The 16758-nt window shown below is 39.8% G+C and overlaps 1 protein-coding gene across 1 annotated transcript; it reads left to right on the top strand.

The window, feature by feature from the left end:
- Positions 1–1657: 1657 nt before the first annotated feature.
- On the top strand, positions 1658–5665 carry RPL22L1 (ribosomal protein L22 like 1). The gene is made up of 4 exons (XM_010976300.3): positions 1658–1688; positions 3378–3470; positions 3639–3760; positions 5184–5665. Exons 1-4 carry the CDS (start codon positions 1680–1682, stop codon positions 5326–5328), a joined length of 369 nt encoding a protein of 122 aa, XP_010974602.1. The 5' UTR covers positions 1658–1679; the 3' UTR covers positions 5329–5665.
- The last annotated feature ends 11093 nt before the right edge of the window (positions 5666–16758 follow it).

The following is a 16758-nucleotide window of genomic DNA, read 5'->3' as shown; positions in this document are numbered from 1 at the left end:
TGCCATACAGTGTAAACTTGTTTATCTATTCTATATATACCTGTCAGTATCTACAAATTTCGAACTTCCAGTCCGTCCCTTCCCACCCTATATAATATATACATACTTATATACTGTCTGTGTGAAATTTGGAAGAATTTGGTTATTTACAATATTTAATCTCACTATCTGCACATTTCTGGGTACTATTTTTCTTTTTTTAAAGTGTTTTCTAATTAAAAGAAAAAAATTCTGTTATTAGAAAATTTTCTGTTAATAGAAACTGTTTTCTAACTAGTTATTTTGGGATTACTAGTTATTCAGAAACACATGTTGTTTTCGCAAATATTAAGCCTTTGTAAAAATGGCTTAATAGTTCTTTAGGGTTTTTTTTGTTTTGTTTTGTTTTGTTTTTGTCATGACATGGGGGACTGCCAAAACAAGAAAAATAATAAATGACTCAATTAATGGCTTATTTTCAAAATATCCACCAGTACAAGGATCATTTCTGCCCTACAGCCCAGGCCATCCTTGAGGAGAAAATGCCAATTGCTCTTCTTTTCCTTCAATGTTTGGAAAATAAATGAAATTCTAGTGGTTCTTGAGGCAAACAACCAAAAAAATCTTGAAATGTATTTCTTCCAGGAACTCAACACCTCTAGTTAGACCATATACATTGTATGCTTCGTTAAAGCATAGTTGTTATTACTACTAATCACTATCATAAGGGACATACACAGTTGTCACTTTCTAGTGTCAACCTCCAAATTAACAACAAAAGCCCACCCCATCCTCTACCCCTGGCTCCCAGTGCAATAGTTTCTCCTCCACAAAAAAAAAAAAAAATTGCAAAACGCTGAGAGACGTGCCACTTTTCTGAAATGACGTTAACTTGTAATCCTTCTAACTCCGAACACTTTTTTCTTTTGCCACTGTCACCACCACATATTCATCCTTTGTACATTTTAGTAATTAGGTCTCAGCAAATGTTCGTTGAATGTTAACTGGGAGGCATTTTGAATGGAACTCAGGGGTCCTGGATTAATTCTAAGGTTCATAAAATAGAATATATTACACACAACGTGTGAACAAATGAGCACTATGTATTTTTCACTTAAAGGTCGTTTGCTTGTTTGTGGGTTTGGTTTTTATTATCCTCAAGAACCTAGTTTATTTTGGCTCCCGGAAAAACTAATTTCCGTCAACAGTCATTTAGAAAACAAGACTCATGGTCAAAACACAGAGAAATAACTTTTTAGCTGGAGGATTATAATTGCAGTATAAAACAAGAATCCCCAAAGCAACATGAAACATTGCCTTGCCTTGATTGGAAAGAAGATCCAGGTGATTAGCGAAAAAATGTTTCCAACATCCCTGGGGCGTGTACTTCTAGAGCGGCCTCCCAAGCAATCAGTCCTAGGGACCACTGTGGTCAACCGGCGCTTGTAGTCACCAGCGTGAAACTGAGTCATTTCAGCTCGCCCCGCAAGTGGGCGCTGCCAGGAAGCCTGACGGCCTGTTGATTGTATTCTCCGCGGGCCACGCCCCCGGTTTCCTGGGTTACCGACCTCGGCGCTCCTCCCAAGTTCTCTTCCGGGAGGCGGTGATCTTACGTTCCCGGCGCGTGACGCACCACGCTTTGGTATAAATGCGAGCGGCGCGGACGCTGCGTTCTCTCATCGCGCGGCCGGCTTTCCAAGATGGCGCCGGTGAGTGTGCGTGCTCTCCGCTGGACTATTTTACTCCGATATAGATGATTTTTGCAGCTCGCGAGTTGGGGGCGTCTCATTCAGATAAAGGGAGGGTGGGAATGGAGACTCGGGTCAGGAATACAACCAAAATGTTAACGTTGTAGGCTTTTTGTGGCCCCTGGCAGCTGCCATGCGGTCTGGTGGAGTTCGACCTGGGCCCGGAGTTGGCTTAGGATGGGCGGCCGTGGGAGCGTGGGGAAGGAGGCACGACGGCGAACGGGGCTAGGGGACAGCATTTGGGCCGTTTCTTTTCTCTCGCGCGCGGATGCTACCCTATTTGCAGCAGAAAGCCAAATGTGTCTAATCGGGCTAGTCTAATGGCCTTGCCAGGGCGGAGGCAGAGCAGAGGCTCTCGGCTCCCGCGATAGCAGCAGTTACAGAAGTTTCAGAGAACTTTAAAACTGTTGGGGAAGAAGTTTCTTCATTACCTCGTGAAAGATAAAAGTGACGATTCTTAGGCAAATTGTAAAAGAGTGTTTCAAAGGTTTTTATTAATAAGGGAACCAGTGAGATGTAAAAGCCGGCCCAGAAAACATTTGAAATGTTAGGGTAAAATTGCTGGGATATATACAGAACTAATGTTCAATGGGACCATAAACACTCTGGGCTTATCTGTTCCACCAGACAAATTATTTGGGCTTATCTGTTCCACCAGACAAATTATTTGCGTTTCTTATGTTAACTAATGCCCCAACAGAACTATAAATTGACCACTAAGGCCCAACTCCTAGTAACTAGTTAACCTAATTTCCAGTCCCAGGTTTTGGATAAATTTTGGGGGCACAAGTTATTCCACTGCCTAAGAAAGCTTCGGTAGCTGTTTGGGTGGATTTTACTTAAGTATTCTTATTCTATGGTATTGGTCTAAAAGGTTTGGGATTAGAAAACTTTAAGTTACACATATTTTTCAAATTAAAATTACTGTCAGACCTCTCCTGCCTTTCCCTCACCCATAGCAGCATAAGAAGTGAATTCTGTAGACATAAGTGGGTGAAATATCCTGTTCTGGCGTGTGATTGAGCTTGGACTAAGTGGTGCACTACCTGTTTCCCGTCTGCAGTGGGGATGGCAGTAGTGAAGCAGTTAAACAGTACCTGGTAATTTAAAATTGAAGATTCGTGGTATGGAAAATAATAAAAGCCCACAAAACTTTTCTTGATAACTCAAACACAGTGGGCCTGGTTAGAGGTTCACACCATCCCTGGTGGGTATTTTTTAGGTTTAACTTGTAGTAGAAAGTAGGCTGATCCTTTTAATCTTTTCCAGTTGCAAAAATAGGGTTTGGAGAATCTTCTGATGAAGGAAACTAAGTAGCTCACTATATACGTCGAACTTAATCTTGAGTTTTGTGCTTGTGAGACACTTGTATGACGAACAGGGAAAATTTCCATAGGAGTTCACGAAACTTGGTTTTTAACCAAGTTGATGAGAGTACTCCCCTTCAGACAGCCTGGTTGAAAAAAAGGGTATATCCAGTAGATACTAAAGCACTTTTTTTTTTTAGAACCTTACACTACTTTATATATACAAACACACACACATCGCCTCACAACATGTTGTACATTATTGCACTGATAACAGATTTTTTATTTTGTATGTAAAGTGAATAAATTATTGTAGAGAGTCATAATTATTAACTTTCTGTAGAAGAAAGACAAGAAGCCTAAGAAGTCAACCTGGAAGTTTAATTTGGACCTTACTCATCCAGTAGAAGATGGAATTTTTGATTCTGGAAATTTTGTAAGTATCACTTCAGTCAGTTTGTTTTTATCATTATAGTAAAGTTCTTAATGATGAATTAAGTATGTAATATTTGATTTTAACCTAAGCTCTATTCCTAGGGTACCTTCCCTAGTGAATATCTAGGGTTTTCTTCCCTAGTGTGGCACTTTTTCTTTTTAAAAATAGGAACAGTTTCTACGTGAGAAGGTTAAAGTGAACGGAAAAACTGGAAATCTTGGGAATGTTGTTCACATTGAACGCTTCAAGAATAAAATAACAGTTGTTTCTGAGAAACAATTCTCTAAAAGGTTGGTATTCGTTTTCCATGATTTTTTTTGAAATGAAACTAATTGTGGAATATTTATAGAATATGTAATGTAGTATTCTCTGTTCACATGCAAAAACAGGTATGTTGTTAATGAGGTCAGTGAGATGTCAGAAGTACTTTGAACTTATTAAAGGCTGTATGAAAGGAAGATACATTCAGTAACAGTGCCAGTTACTTAGGCTGATTGTCAGTAAGTGATTTATTGCTGGAATATAGGCAAGTTATGTCCAGGGCTCCTGTCCAGTGAATTAGAGGCCCTGTAATCAAATTGTACGTAAACTTTAACAATGTTGCATGCTTTGATACTAGAATATGTTTCCAGAAACTTGTCTATTGTGTCAGAGGGGAGTGATGTGCCAGCTTTCTTAGTTTTGGCCATCTAGTACAGATAACCACTAACGTTAGTCTTGCTACCAGTTTCTGTTCATGCAATTTGCTTGACAGATATTAAATACTTGACACATGGCAGCACTGTTGCAAGACTGAGCAGCCTAGCAGTGAACCAAGCAGACTAAGGACCCACCACCAAGGAGCTTAAATTCTAGTGGAGAAGAGATGAAATGCAATATTAAATACTTAACAAGTGCATAAAGTGGGCAGAAAATTTCATCTAAATGAAATGCAACAGTGAGCCATGCAAATTAAAGAATTGATCATTATGGCTGAAAAAGTTTGGTAGTGGAAACTGAAAACTTAGACTGTTGCAGTAAGAGATGATGGTAGCTTGGACTAAGGTGGTAGCAAGCAGTGCATGTTAGCTGTGGTCGTGAGTTAATCACTAGGGATTTGGAGATGAAGTATCTGTCCTCAAGGATCATATAGACATGTGGATAGTTGTTACACATGCAATTCGGTAATTGCTGTATCTTTGTCATAGGGCACAAGGATTTTCAGAGAAGCTGAGGATAAGCTTAGTGTTGCCAGGGGAATGGGGTATTTCTAGCAGAGGGAGTGGCACTGACAGCAAGAGGCAGGGAGGTTTGAGAGGAATGCTTGGTAGTTCAGATGGGAATGAGGCTAGGGGAGCTGATCATGGTGGAGGGAATGTTGACATTTTAGTACAAGATATTTGAAGAATGAGAACTGTATGTTAATTTTTTTTAATGTAGCAGTAAGACTGAAGAGGAAGGTACTATTACTGCTCTCCTGCATGGGTCTCCAACATAAAGTTTATTTGGGGGGTGGGAGATAAAGGGTTTGTGGGGCATAAACTGGTTCTAATTGAGGTTGAGATGCTCCCTTACTGTATTCCTAGCAACCTTGCACAATGCTTAATACAAATGAAAGAAAATATTGTGGAGGGAACTGGGAACACACAAGATGAATATGACAATGCATGTCTTAAATAATAAGCCTTTACATAGTAGATACTATGTTTTATGAAATTCATGTTTTTTTTAAAGGTATTTGAAGTATCTAACCAAGAAATACCTTAAAAAGAACAATCTTCGTGATTGGCTTCGTGTGGTTGCATCTGACAAGGAGACTTACGAACTTCGTTATTTCCAGATTAGTCAAGATGAAGATGGATCTGAGTCTGAGGATTAGGTGAAGCCACCCATTATAGGGCTTTGCTTGCTAATAAAACAAGTGACATATGTACAAGAGGAAAAGACATCTAGAAATTGACCTTTGGTTTATCAGTGAATGAAAAGCATTGTACTCTGTTAAGCATTCGATTTAAGTATATACTGTTTACATGGTGCTAGCTTTCCTTTAATATTTTCTATAAGCAATATTTAAATAGCTAAGTGGAATTTCCCCCAGGATTTCTGAACTGTATTGCTTTTTAAAATGTACCAGTATAGTATAGGAAAAAATGAAGCACAATTTGGGGCATAACTTTATATAATAAAATATTTAAAATTCTCGTGACAGTCTCAAATACCTTTGTACAGTTTGTAACTGCAGTCCTGAGTGCCTTGAACAGTTCTTGCACATAGGTGTTCAGTATTAAATCGCTCCTGCACTTTACTTCATAGGAGCAACTTTTCTAATTAGCATAAAGGTTCTGAGTTGAGCATGGTACTGGTGTAAGCAAGTGTTTGATTGCCTATTAGAGATCTCCATCCAAATGCCTTGTAGGCACTAGAAACTCAAAACTTACATCTGTACTCTTCCGTGGTTCTTGTGTGAAAAATTGAAGTTTACTCAGACGGTTCAAATCTTCATGCAACTCCACTGCACTGATCATTATAAAAATGTTGGTTTTCAGTTGCTTAAAACTTAGCAGTGGATAGACTCTCCCAAATCAAGTGACCTTAGAGAGCTGTTTAACGCTGACGCCCACTGTGGATTGGGTATGTTTCCTGCAGGGCCCAAATGCACGTTTCACCACAGTGTGAGGCTCTAATCATATATGTGCTCATAGTTAATCTGTCTTTCCCAGTATAATTGGAATTGTTCTAAACAATTTCTTATTTTCAAGACAAGCTAGAAAAAAGTTTAAAAAGACAGGAACATACTGTCCTAGTTGTCCCAAAACACCACAGCTTTGTATAAATTCTTGGTGAATATCATAAGAAAGCAACATAATCTTACATAATTTTGTTAAAAAGAAAATATTTTTGTGTATATACTTATGTTATTATTAAGTGTATTACAAATGAAAACTGTTGCAAATTACTTGTAAAAACCTGCATAATTGGATGAAGGAAAGCATCACCCATCTGGGTGACAGGGCCCCTGAGAAAACACCCCAGGTTTGGGTGACGTGGCAATCAACGTGTTAAGCAGAATGGTTTGTCAAAATCCAAATTGCAGGAGAGGAGAGAATAATGGGAAGGGGTATTAGCCGTATCAGTTTGGTTTTCCAGTGCCAAGTTATGTGCCTTTTTCTACTTTTAAGGTGAAGGTGGTGTTAGTACCTCAGGTACTTAAATGGGCCCTGGGCCCTGATACCAATGGAATCATTGCCATATAGGTCTTGACTATTGCACCCTAATACTGATTGATATAATTGGTTTGGGAATGTTTCAGGAATTTTATTTCCCTTATTAAGAGCTTGTTTAAGTACTCCCCAGAATTGATGCACAGCAGGCCTTACCTTAACTCTGCGTGCTCTTTGAATTGTTCATGTTTTCCACCAATAGTTACAAACATCCAACTGTGCTTGTTCTGTTGAGCATTGTGGGTGCAGTGGAATAAAAACTGTTTCCTGGTATGGTGAGGGAAACACCAAATAATTACATAAAATCTCAAGTACAACAAAGGAGGGGCTATTTAAAAGGAATTTGATGCAGTCAAGGAAGGCAACTGAGGAAGTGTTTGAGCTGACCTAGGATAGGTAATCTCTTGGTAAAGAGAATGGTGTTCCAGGCAGAGGGAACAGCATAGATCAAATTCTCAGAACGTCGGGAATCTGGTTGCTATACACTGCATCTGAAATAAAGTGATTGGTTTATAAGAAGAACCTGGAAAAGCAAGTAGAAACTAGCCCATGCAGGGCAGAAGTTGATGCTTTTAATCTTGAGAGCAGTGGAAGGCTACTGAATTTCAAGTGCCTTGAGGGTGGTGAGATGCAATGAGGAGTGCATTTTGAAAAAGATCAGTGGCTGCATTACGACGAATGGTTTCCAGTGGCAGTCACTGGATTCAAGGAGACAGGAGGCCATGGCAGTATCCTGTGGATAGCGGTAGTCAGGACTGAGATGGTGGAGATGGAAGAAGTAGGTAGATTTTAGAGATTCTTGTAGAGGATAAAGTTTGTGGGACTTGGTGATGAACATTGGTAAGGGAGAAGTGTCAAGGGTGACATACAGTGGGCTTAGAAGGTGGCGTTTGCTGAGTTGGGTAACAAGGGAAGAAGGCAAGAGTAGGAGGAAAGTTCAATTTAGGCCACGTTAGTTGCTTCCCCCACCTCTGCCCACTGTGTTTCCTGTGAATTGATAGATCCATAAGCTTGATCAAATATTAGATTGAAATTTAATTTGGTGGGGGCTAGAATACTTACAGGTGTCACTGTGCACATCTGTTAAGAGGTAGGATGTTTGGTTTTCTCTTTTGTCACATTCGTACCACTGATGACAACTGCCTGGATTCACTGTTTCCTTGAAGCTTCCTGAATGATAATACTCTATCATTCTAAAATTTATGGACTGAAATGGCCTAAAAGAGGTGCTGCTCTTAATCAACCCTGACTGAGGTACAGCTCCTGTAAGAAAGATAAGTGCTTGCTTATTTTCTCTTGTGTATTACTTTTAAAGTTGATTCCCGAGCAGGTATCCTCTAAAGGTGATCAGTGAGAAGTTCTGTTTCTTTGTTTTTTGGTTTTGTTTTGTCTTAGTATCTGAAGCCATGCTGTAAAAGTATTCAGTATGTCCTAATCCATTGCGATTACTTTTATTGACTCAAATGGTCCCATCTTTGACCAATGAGAGCCTCTTCAGTTTGGCTCCTGAGTTTCTTTGACGTGACCTCGCTAGTGCTTTATTGTTTCCTTGGTTCCTGATATAAGTTGTTCCAGGCACTTCCAAATTTCCTTCCCCAGATCTGGAATCACCCATTTTTCCAAAGAGCCCTGGATCACCTTCTAGGTGCTAGACGCGCTCATTGTTACTGGGATGGTCATTGTTTTTAGATCTTTTCAGTGAACAGAGCAAGGAAATACATACATTTTTGTTTTTCAAGGGAAAACACTTAATGAGTTTATCAGTATAATTCAATTCAAATTTAGGATGACAGGGTTTTTACATCATCTGTTGTGTAGACATACTTGCTTTTTTCCATGCTGAAAATGTCAATGACACCAACATAAATACTCATTTGCTTGCCTCATGGACCACACATAATAGTCTCAAAAAAGCAAAACCAGCATTGCTACCTACAATACAATGACTCTGCAGATTGTTTCACAGCTCTTTTTGTCCTGATGGTGTATCCCACTAGGAATGAACGAAGTCGTGTGTTTTACAAGTCACTGGAAGTGACTCATCTCTCTATGGTTTTGGCACAAACCTGACGCACAGGTTTATTTGTTTCATTTTACTTCTGATTTTTTTTTTTAAGTTTGCTTAAAATCTTTTTGTGTTTTATAATTCTGTGAAATATTTACAAGGTTCCACAAGTCCAAAACAAGTATGCTTAAAGTCTAGCTCCTGTATTAGTCCCCTCCATTCTGTTTCCTCCCTTCCCCTGCAGTTAGCCATTTAAAAAGAATATCATGGTTTATCCATCCATTTTTTTTTAAAAGATATACACCATTAGTTAAATGATAGTAGCTTACTGGACTCACTTTTCTCCACACTACTTTTTTTCACTTAATAATATCCTGGAGCCCTCACTCCCAAGTGGGTGTACTGTACTTTAGTCACCCAGTTCCCTACTGATGGGCACTCGAGTTGTTTCCAAGCTTTCACTACTATAAATAGTGCTGCAATTAAAAGCCTCATGCACATGCATTTTCAAGTTTTTGCCGGTAAATCTTTGGAGTAGATTCTCAGAAGTGAGACTCCTAGGTCAAAAGATAAATCAATGTATAATTTCACTATATATTGTCAAATTTCCCTCCATGAGGGTTCTACCATTTTACCTTCCCATCAGCAACATGAAAATGTCCATTTCCCCATGGACTCACCAACAGATTGTACTGTCCAATTTGGGTATTTTTGCTTGATAAAACATTGTTGCAGGATACTTTGCATTTCTCTTATGAGTGAGGTTAAGTATCACTAATAAAGACCACTTGCTTTTCCTTTTCTGTGGGCTGCCTGTTTGTATCTCTAGGATATATATGGGATTCCTGGTCTTTTTATTTTTCATTTTTAGAAGCTCCCTCTATATTAAGGCTATTAAGCTCTTGTCTGTGATGTAAGTTGCAAATTTTCTTTTTAATTTGAATTTGTCTTTTCCCCATATTTATGGTATTTTTTGTCTTGTTGAAGTATTATTTAATGCAGTTAAATCTATTAATCTTCCTTATTGCTTCAGAATTTTTAGTCATGGTTAGAAAAGTTTTCCCTATTTCCAGGTTATTGAAGAATTCATTCATGTTTTCTCCTAGTGCTTGTATGGTTTCATTTTTTAAATTTAGGTCTCTATTTAGAATTTATCCTGGTTTACAATTGGAGAAGTAGATCTAATTTTACCTCTCTTTTTTTCCCATGTGGCTACATACTTACACCATTACTGCTGATTAGAAAGTGCTCAGGAATTGATTAGCATTAATTTTCCTACTTGTCTGGAAATCCTTATTTGTGACTATGCTGCCACTCTTTTACAAGCTGGATGATTAAAATGCTAGAAAGGCCTCTTTAAAATAATGTGTTGCAGTTTAGAAGGGAACTTGTCTTTGGATCCTTCAGCAGCCCTGTGTGGCAGAATGTTATCTTGCCCATTTTGCACAGGAGCAAACTGGGTCTCAGACACCTGGCTTTCCCAGGATCACACCATCCTTCTACCTCTCAGTGCTCACCCAGTGCCCCTCCTGCCCTAGGCCTGTGCCACTTCTTCGCCACACAGGGCTGTGGTCAGGCTGTGGTGCAGTGGAGGAACACGAATAATCTGGGGGTCACAAGTCCTGCCTCTGCTGCCTGCTAGCTGTGTGACCTTGACGCACTTTACCTCCTGGGCCTCACTTTCCTCATCTGTATGCAAATAAGTGGTTGGAAATAGGTCAGTGTTTGTCAGACTCCAGTAAGGCTTGCCTCCCTTTGATAGACACACCTCATGTTTCCCTGCCCCAGTTCTGTTTGCTCTCCCCGTGACACGACTGATGCACAAATATCCTCACCAAGAGAACCAAGGGCTTTTGGGGTTCCCATCCCAAGATGCAACAGAGTAAGGTTCTTCTTTAACTTTTCCAAATATGAACTTACAATGTTGTATACATTTTTTAAGACACACAAGCTCCTTGAGATATGTGCCCCACCCCCCACCTCCACCCCTTAAGGAGGCACTAAAGCTTTTTGCTGCCTCAGAGTTCAGTGAGTCAAAGAACCAGACTGGGGATCAGGGATCTGCTATCTCAGTTTTGATTGATGGTCGATAGATAGACACAGACACAGACACACACACAGACACACACACACACACACACACACACACTGATTTTGTTCTCCCAAGGGAGGGAACCAGTAATACAACTGCTCTTTCCCTACCTCTCTGAGGCAGGATGGTGTGAACTGTGCAGATCCCACACATCTCGCACGTGTGCAGCCTTTGATTTCTGTTCTTCCAGGCCCCGCCCTCAGAGCCGTACTCTCAGGAGTACCGTGTCCTCTGTACTCAAGGAGCTCACAGTTCTAATGGGGAAAGCAAGTTTACAGTTTCAGGTTAGTGTGATTAGTGCCACATAGACACATCACAAGGTGCTTTGGGAGCACCTATACCGTAACGCGTGGGAAAGGGAGTCCAGGAGAGCCTTCTGGAAAAGGTGGCTGACTCTGAGCTGTCTTTAAGGAAGAGTGGGGATTGACGGAGCAAGGAAAGAGGAAGGGATTCTAGACTGAGAATTATGGTGATGGTGGCTACTGCCCGTGGAGGGCCTTCTATTTCAGTCTTTACTGAATATTTCATTTGACCTCTACAGCCATCCTTCACGTTGCTTTTATTTCCCTTTTACAAGTCAGAAAACCAAAGGCTTAGAGTGCTAAACTGTCTCGCTGTGGCCGCACAGCTAATAAAGTCCATGTCTATGACTCTGCTCACTCTCTGTAAATGCCCTAGTGTAAAGTGTTTCTCAGCTTCTCTCTGCCAGGCAGCCCTTTGTCACAGTGATGCACGTTCAACTGCCTCCTTTCAGCTTCTTAGGGAAACCAGTGTTGTGTTTTGTTTTGCCTTGTTTTGTTCTACTGCTTGAGACCCACAAACTGGCTTAATAGGTACATAACTTTGTTGTAATAAAGTTAATCATGAGAGCTGGCCCACTGCTTTCTAGAAACAGCATGGAAGTTTCCATACTTCATCACTCCTATACTTTTCATTTAGGCATGAAACAAGCTTTTACGATGGAACGTTTTCTCTTCCTTTTCAGCTGAGGTCCCAGAAACTGTGAACAAAATTAAAGGTGACAAATTTCCCCACTTTCCAAAGTAAGGAGTTTACAATCTCTGTGGAGCTTGCAAAGGAGGTGCATAGGTTCCAGTTCTAAGCCTTACTTTACTACCTGCTTCTAGGACATATGAGGAGTTGAAGACTTCCAGGTGTTTTTGACTCATCCTCAAGAAATTAAGGCCCAAGGCGGTGGCTGGAGCAGTTTACCTACATCAAGGCAATGAAAGATGCATGTCCACATATGTAAGGGTGTTTCTCCTGGACCAGATGTGGTCCATGAAGAAGGACCCGGCCAGGATAAGTTTGTGTCCCCTTAAGAGGACTACTTGGGAGAGAGATGGGACCCCAAATAAGAGGAATCTGCGTAGAATGAACTACCAAGTATGCAGAGGCTACAAGTGGTAAGTGAAAATTCCAAGGCAAGGCACTACCCATGTCACAAGTGTGGCAGATTAAGATTCTCACTGATAAATCTTTGAGAAGTTCAGATATGTATTGTCGACTGAAAGAGAAACACACAACATGAAAGTTGTGAGTTAAGTTTTATTCCTGGACCTTACTGGGGACTATAGCCCAGAAGATAGCCTCTCAAATAGCTCTGAGGAACTGCTCCAAAGAGGTGAGGGAGGAGCCAGGATATATTTGAGGATTTTTGCTTGGAAAAAACATGTAGTCGAACGTCAAAAGATCACTGCTGATCACAGAGCAAAAGTCTCAAGTTAATGATTTTAATGCTTTTCCACGAATGGGAAGATACAAGACTTGGGGTTCATTGAAGTTATTCCTTAGATATGCATCTTAGCTATCTAGGGCCAGAATACCAAAGCATTATCCTTCAAGATAAAGAATAAGGCTTGAACTTCCCTGTCCAGAGAGGCATACCACCAAACCGTTGCTCTTAGGTCAGACTTTTCTGCCCTTACCCTTTCTCGGCCAGCCCCTCCGCTTCCAGCCCTCCTTGGAGGAGCCAGGGCAGCTACTGAAGTTGGAGGAGGGGCACACTTGGAATTTTCTGGCACACAAACTAATGCTACCACCTTTTTCTTTTTGCTTAAGCTGCACAACAGGCATTCTAACACTTGGATAGAATTTTTGGTTTACTTGTTTTCCTCCCTCACTAGACTGTGACTATCTCGAGGTCAGATTTATTTCTGTGTGTCTTTCTGTGTTAACAAAACCATATAACTACAAAAGAATCCAAAGCCAGATAACTGACAGTAACTTTCCTTCATAAATGTGGAAGGATCAGCCAAGGATGACCCAAAATGAATAAAACATCAACGGGGGTAAAAAAGATTTTGATGAACAAATTGAAACAACTGGGCCAGAGAGAGAAATGCAAGGAACTGAAGAAAGTTTCCCTCAGCCTAAGGAAACTTGGATCGTCACATTAGAAAGGCTGACTGTAAGGCCTCACAGAATGAAGGGAAAAGCTCATACTTAGACACATCCTGAAGAAATTCCAGAACTCCAGAGTATAAAGAGAAATCTTAAATCTTCCAAAGGGAAAACAAAACAAAATAGTTTACCTATCAAAAGGAAAAAAAAAAAAAAGAATCTTGAATGGGACCTACTCAGGGTATTATTAAATTTAGCAGCAGGAACATCTGGGTTTTAGTCCTAAGCTGTGTCCCTCCTTAGCCAGGCCAGTCCTTTCCTGTTCCTGGGCTTCATGTCCTTTGTAAATGAAGAGCCAAGACCAGGTGATTTCTGGGGTCTCTCTCAGCTCTGACTTGCTGCCAGTTCTTCTTGCTCATCTCCAAAGCTGACCTCACCGCTGGAGCTTACCTCCCGTGAGCCCCACCGGGCCATCCCACTCCACGGCTGCAGTGTACACAGCTGATTTTTCACTGTCTTTTCCTTTAAATGAGCACGTGTGTTTACTTCCTGGACACCTGCTGATTCATCAACTCAGTCTTATTTCTTGAGAACAGGAATAGTGTTTTCAGGAATAGTACTCCATAAATAGGAGACGCACAGTAAATGTCTGCTGGATCAGTCTATCAGCAGATGTTCGTGAGCATCTGCAGCGTGTCGTGGATTCTGAGAAGACCAGATCTTCTACTCCAGTGTTTACCAGTGTGTAAAACAGGACTCTCGTTCCACGTGAATGTAACAGGCAGTACAGCAACAGTAATGAAGCCAAACACGGGGGGAAAGCAGAGTTAAGCAAAATTAAACGTTTCCTCACACTGTGACTTTCCAGTTCTTTATTTGTGAATCTCCATGTGTTGATTTGCAAAAGTATACAGCATTTCCCAAGCATACTGCATCACAGAGCACTTTTATTTACCAACACAAGAAAGCGTATGGAGTCTCTCTAGGTCTGTCTGCTGGCTTAAAAAAAAAGGGCCTGTGGATAAAGAGCTTGTTGAACGGAACCAGGAGGATTTCAGCCGGCCATATGCAGGATGTGAGAAATTCTGCAAGATGAACAACCAGTTTCTTTAACAACAGAGAAGTAGCATTAACCAAAGGGGATGGGACTATTTCAGAATAAAAAGATTTAAGAGAAAAATCAACCAAATATAATATGTGGGCCTTCTTGTATCATGACTCAAATAAGTCAAGCATCAATAGACATTTCTGAGGTAAGCAAAAAACAAAACAAAAAAACCCATGAACTGGGTATTAAAAAATTTAAGCATTAAATATTTAAAACTCTAATTATTAATTTTATTGGGTATGAAAATGATATAGCTACGTTTTTATGTTTTTTTTAATGCTATTATGGTATATGTTAAGAGTGTCCATCTAAATCAAAGAGATAAACTGAGGCAAACTCAAATTATTAGACATTGAGTTTATTTGGTAATAGCAGAGGAATTGCAATCTGGGACACACCAAGCTTTAGGAGAGTGCATTGAGGGTTGGGGGCAGGCTGTATTTATGGGAAAAAAGTGAAGAGAGAGGGGAGTTCAGCCAGAGTCCCAGCAGTAAGTCCGTTGAAACTGGGGAGGGATTCTTGGAGGATGCTCATTGGTCAGGAGAAAAGTTTTGGGAAATCAGTCTTTCAGTTCTTAAGTTTTATTTTCCTGAGGGTGCATGCCTGAGATTCTCCATTTCATATCCTCTGGTACCACCTGAGGTAGAAATCTTTGTGCAGGAGACACACTGAAATATTTACAGGTAGGCATTTTAAGTGGCTGGGACTTTCTTTTAAATATACACCAGTAGTGCTTTTGTTCTTGATACGAGTTTTTCTTACTTGGTTATATTAACTTTATAAAAGATTATTGTTCTTAACACTTACGGTTTGTGTACTTTTGGTATATAACTTCTGTTTCAAAAATTTTACAAAACATTGAATTTATTGGATTTTTTATTTACAGATAATATGTATAGATGGTTAAAAAAAATCAATTTAAATGAAAAGGGTATACAATGAAAAGTGTGTCTTCCTCCTCCCGTCCCATTTCTTCTGAGAGACAATAATTGTTACCAGCATTCATCTTGAGGTGTTTTTATACATGTATGTGCAAGCATGTCTTGGAGATAATCCCATGTCAGTATATTTAGATTTCTAACTTTTAATAGTTATATATATTTCATTGTATGCATTACATTAGTCACCTAGCACTGGACATTTAGGTTGCTGACAGTTTTTGTGACTCCACATGGTGCTTGTGTGACTGTCCTTGCCTATAGGTTTTAGTACTCGTGGGTTTGAAATGCTAATAGATGTTGTCAAATTGTCCTTCAAGATGTTTGTATTAATCTACCTCCATTTCCACCCACCGGTATGTGTCAGAGCACTCGAGTTTAACAGCATAGCTGTGCAAAAATAGTAATGCCCTCAAGAGGGAGGTATTTTAAAAATAAATGGACCTTTAATTATAAGAGTTCTTATTCAGTTACTTTAAACAAGGAAGAAATGTCTTGTTTGTAACATTAGTACTGCAAAAAGTCAACTGAAGTACTTCCAAAATAAAAGGTTTTCCCTTCTAAATGGCGTGATAAATAAATATAAATTTAGGAAAAATAAAATCATCACGAAAACTTTTGAACTGTCCTTATTTAACAAGACTAGTGAGATTAAACTCAAATTTTTTAAAGGATAGATTTGGATGCCCTTTCTCTCTGCCCTTACCCTTGCTGTTGGGTAGATCCTGCTGTTGTTTGCTTAAAAAAATGCATATGAACTTCATGGGGCAGGCTAATTATAGGATTGCAGCTTGTATTAGGTGATTTGGGGAGGGTTTAAAGCAGCAGCAGTTTGCTCAGATTTGGGTGCCATCAGGACATGGGAGTGATTCTGTGATTGGGTTTTGTTTTTTTTTTTTAACGAATCTTACCTAGGAGGTGGGAAGAATTAATTAGGGCTAAAGTTGTAAAAGCAACAATTCCTTATATTAGCCAGACAATGGGAATATTTGATCATTTTTGTGGTTTGGACAGTTCTTGTTTTTGTGTTAGCTCAGACATAATTACTAAAACTGCCTTATTTTTGTCTTGCTCTCTCATGATCACAGAGTGACTTTGTCTGATGTTAACATTTTGTGAAATTTTTTATGTTTAATGTTTTATGTTTATGTTTTATGTTTAACAGAATATCTTGGTCTGCCTGTGAGGACCAAGCCAGCCCCTGACTGCTTTGATCTTTTTCAAGAGGTAAGACTCATGAAGTTGCAGAGGACAGAAAACTCAAACCAAATTGACTTAAGCAAAAAGGTAAATCCAGGGCTATGTTCTGTTTATATTATACACACACACACACACACACACACATATATGTAAAATGTTTTTATAGACAAAGTAATTGAGGCTCAGAGTGATTAAGTAGCTGAGCTGGAGTCTGAACCATTTACTCAGTCTGATTCCACAGCGTCTGTTAATTCCATTACTTCAAGACAATGAAGAATGAATGAGCAGAAGGAAGTGGAGCTGCGACATGTCCTGACTGGATGGGGAGGGGAAAAGGGAGGGAAGAGATTGGATGGTTAGGGTGGGGTGAGAGCAGGAAGAAAATGAGATGGAGATGTGTTT

The sequence above is a fragment of the Camelus dromedarius genome, chromosome 2, assembly GCF_036321535.1.
Source record: "Camelus dromedarius isolate mCamDro1 chromosome 2, mCamDro1.pat, whole genome shotgun sequence".
Taxonomy (NCBI): Eukaryota; Metazoa; Chordata; class Mammalia; order Artiodactyla; family Camelidae; genus Camelus; species Camelus dromedarius.
The sequence above is the reverse complement of the archived record's forward strand: the minus strand, read 5'-3'. Positions and strand labels throughout refer to the sequence as shown.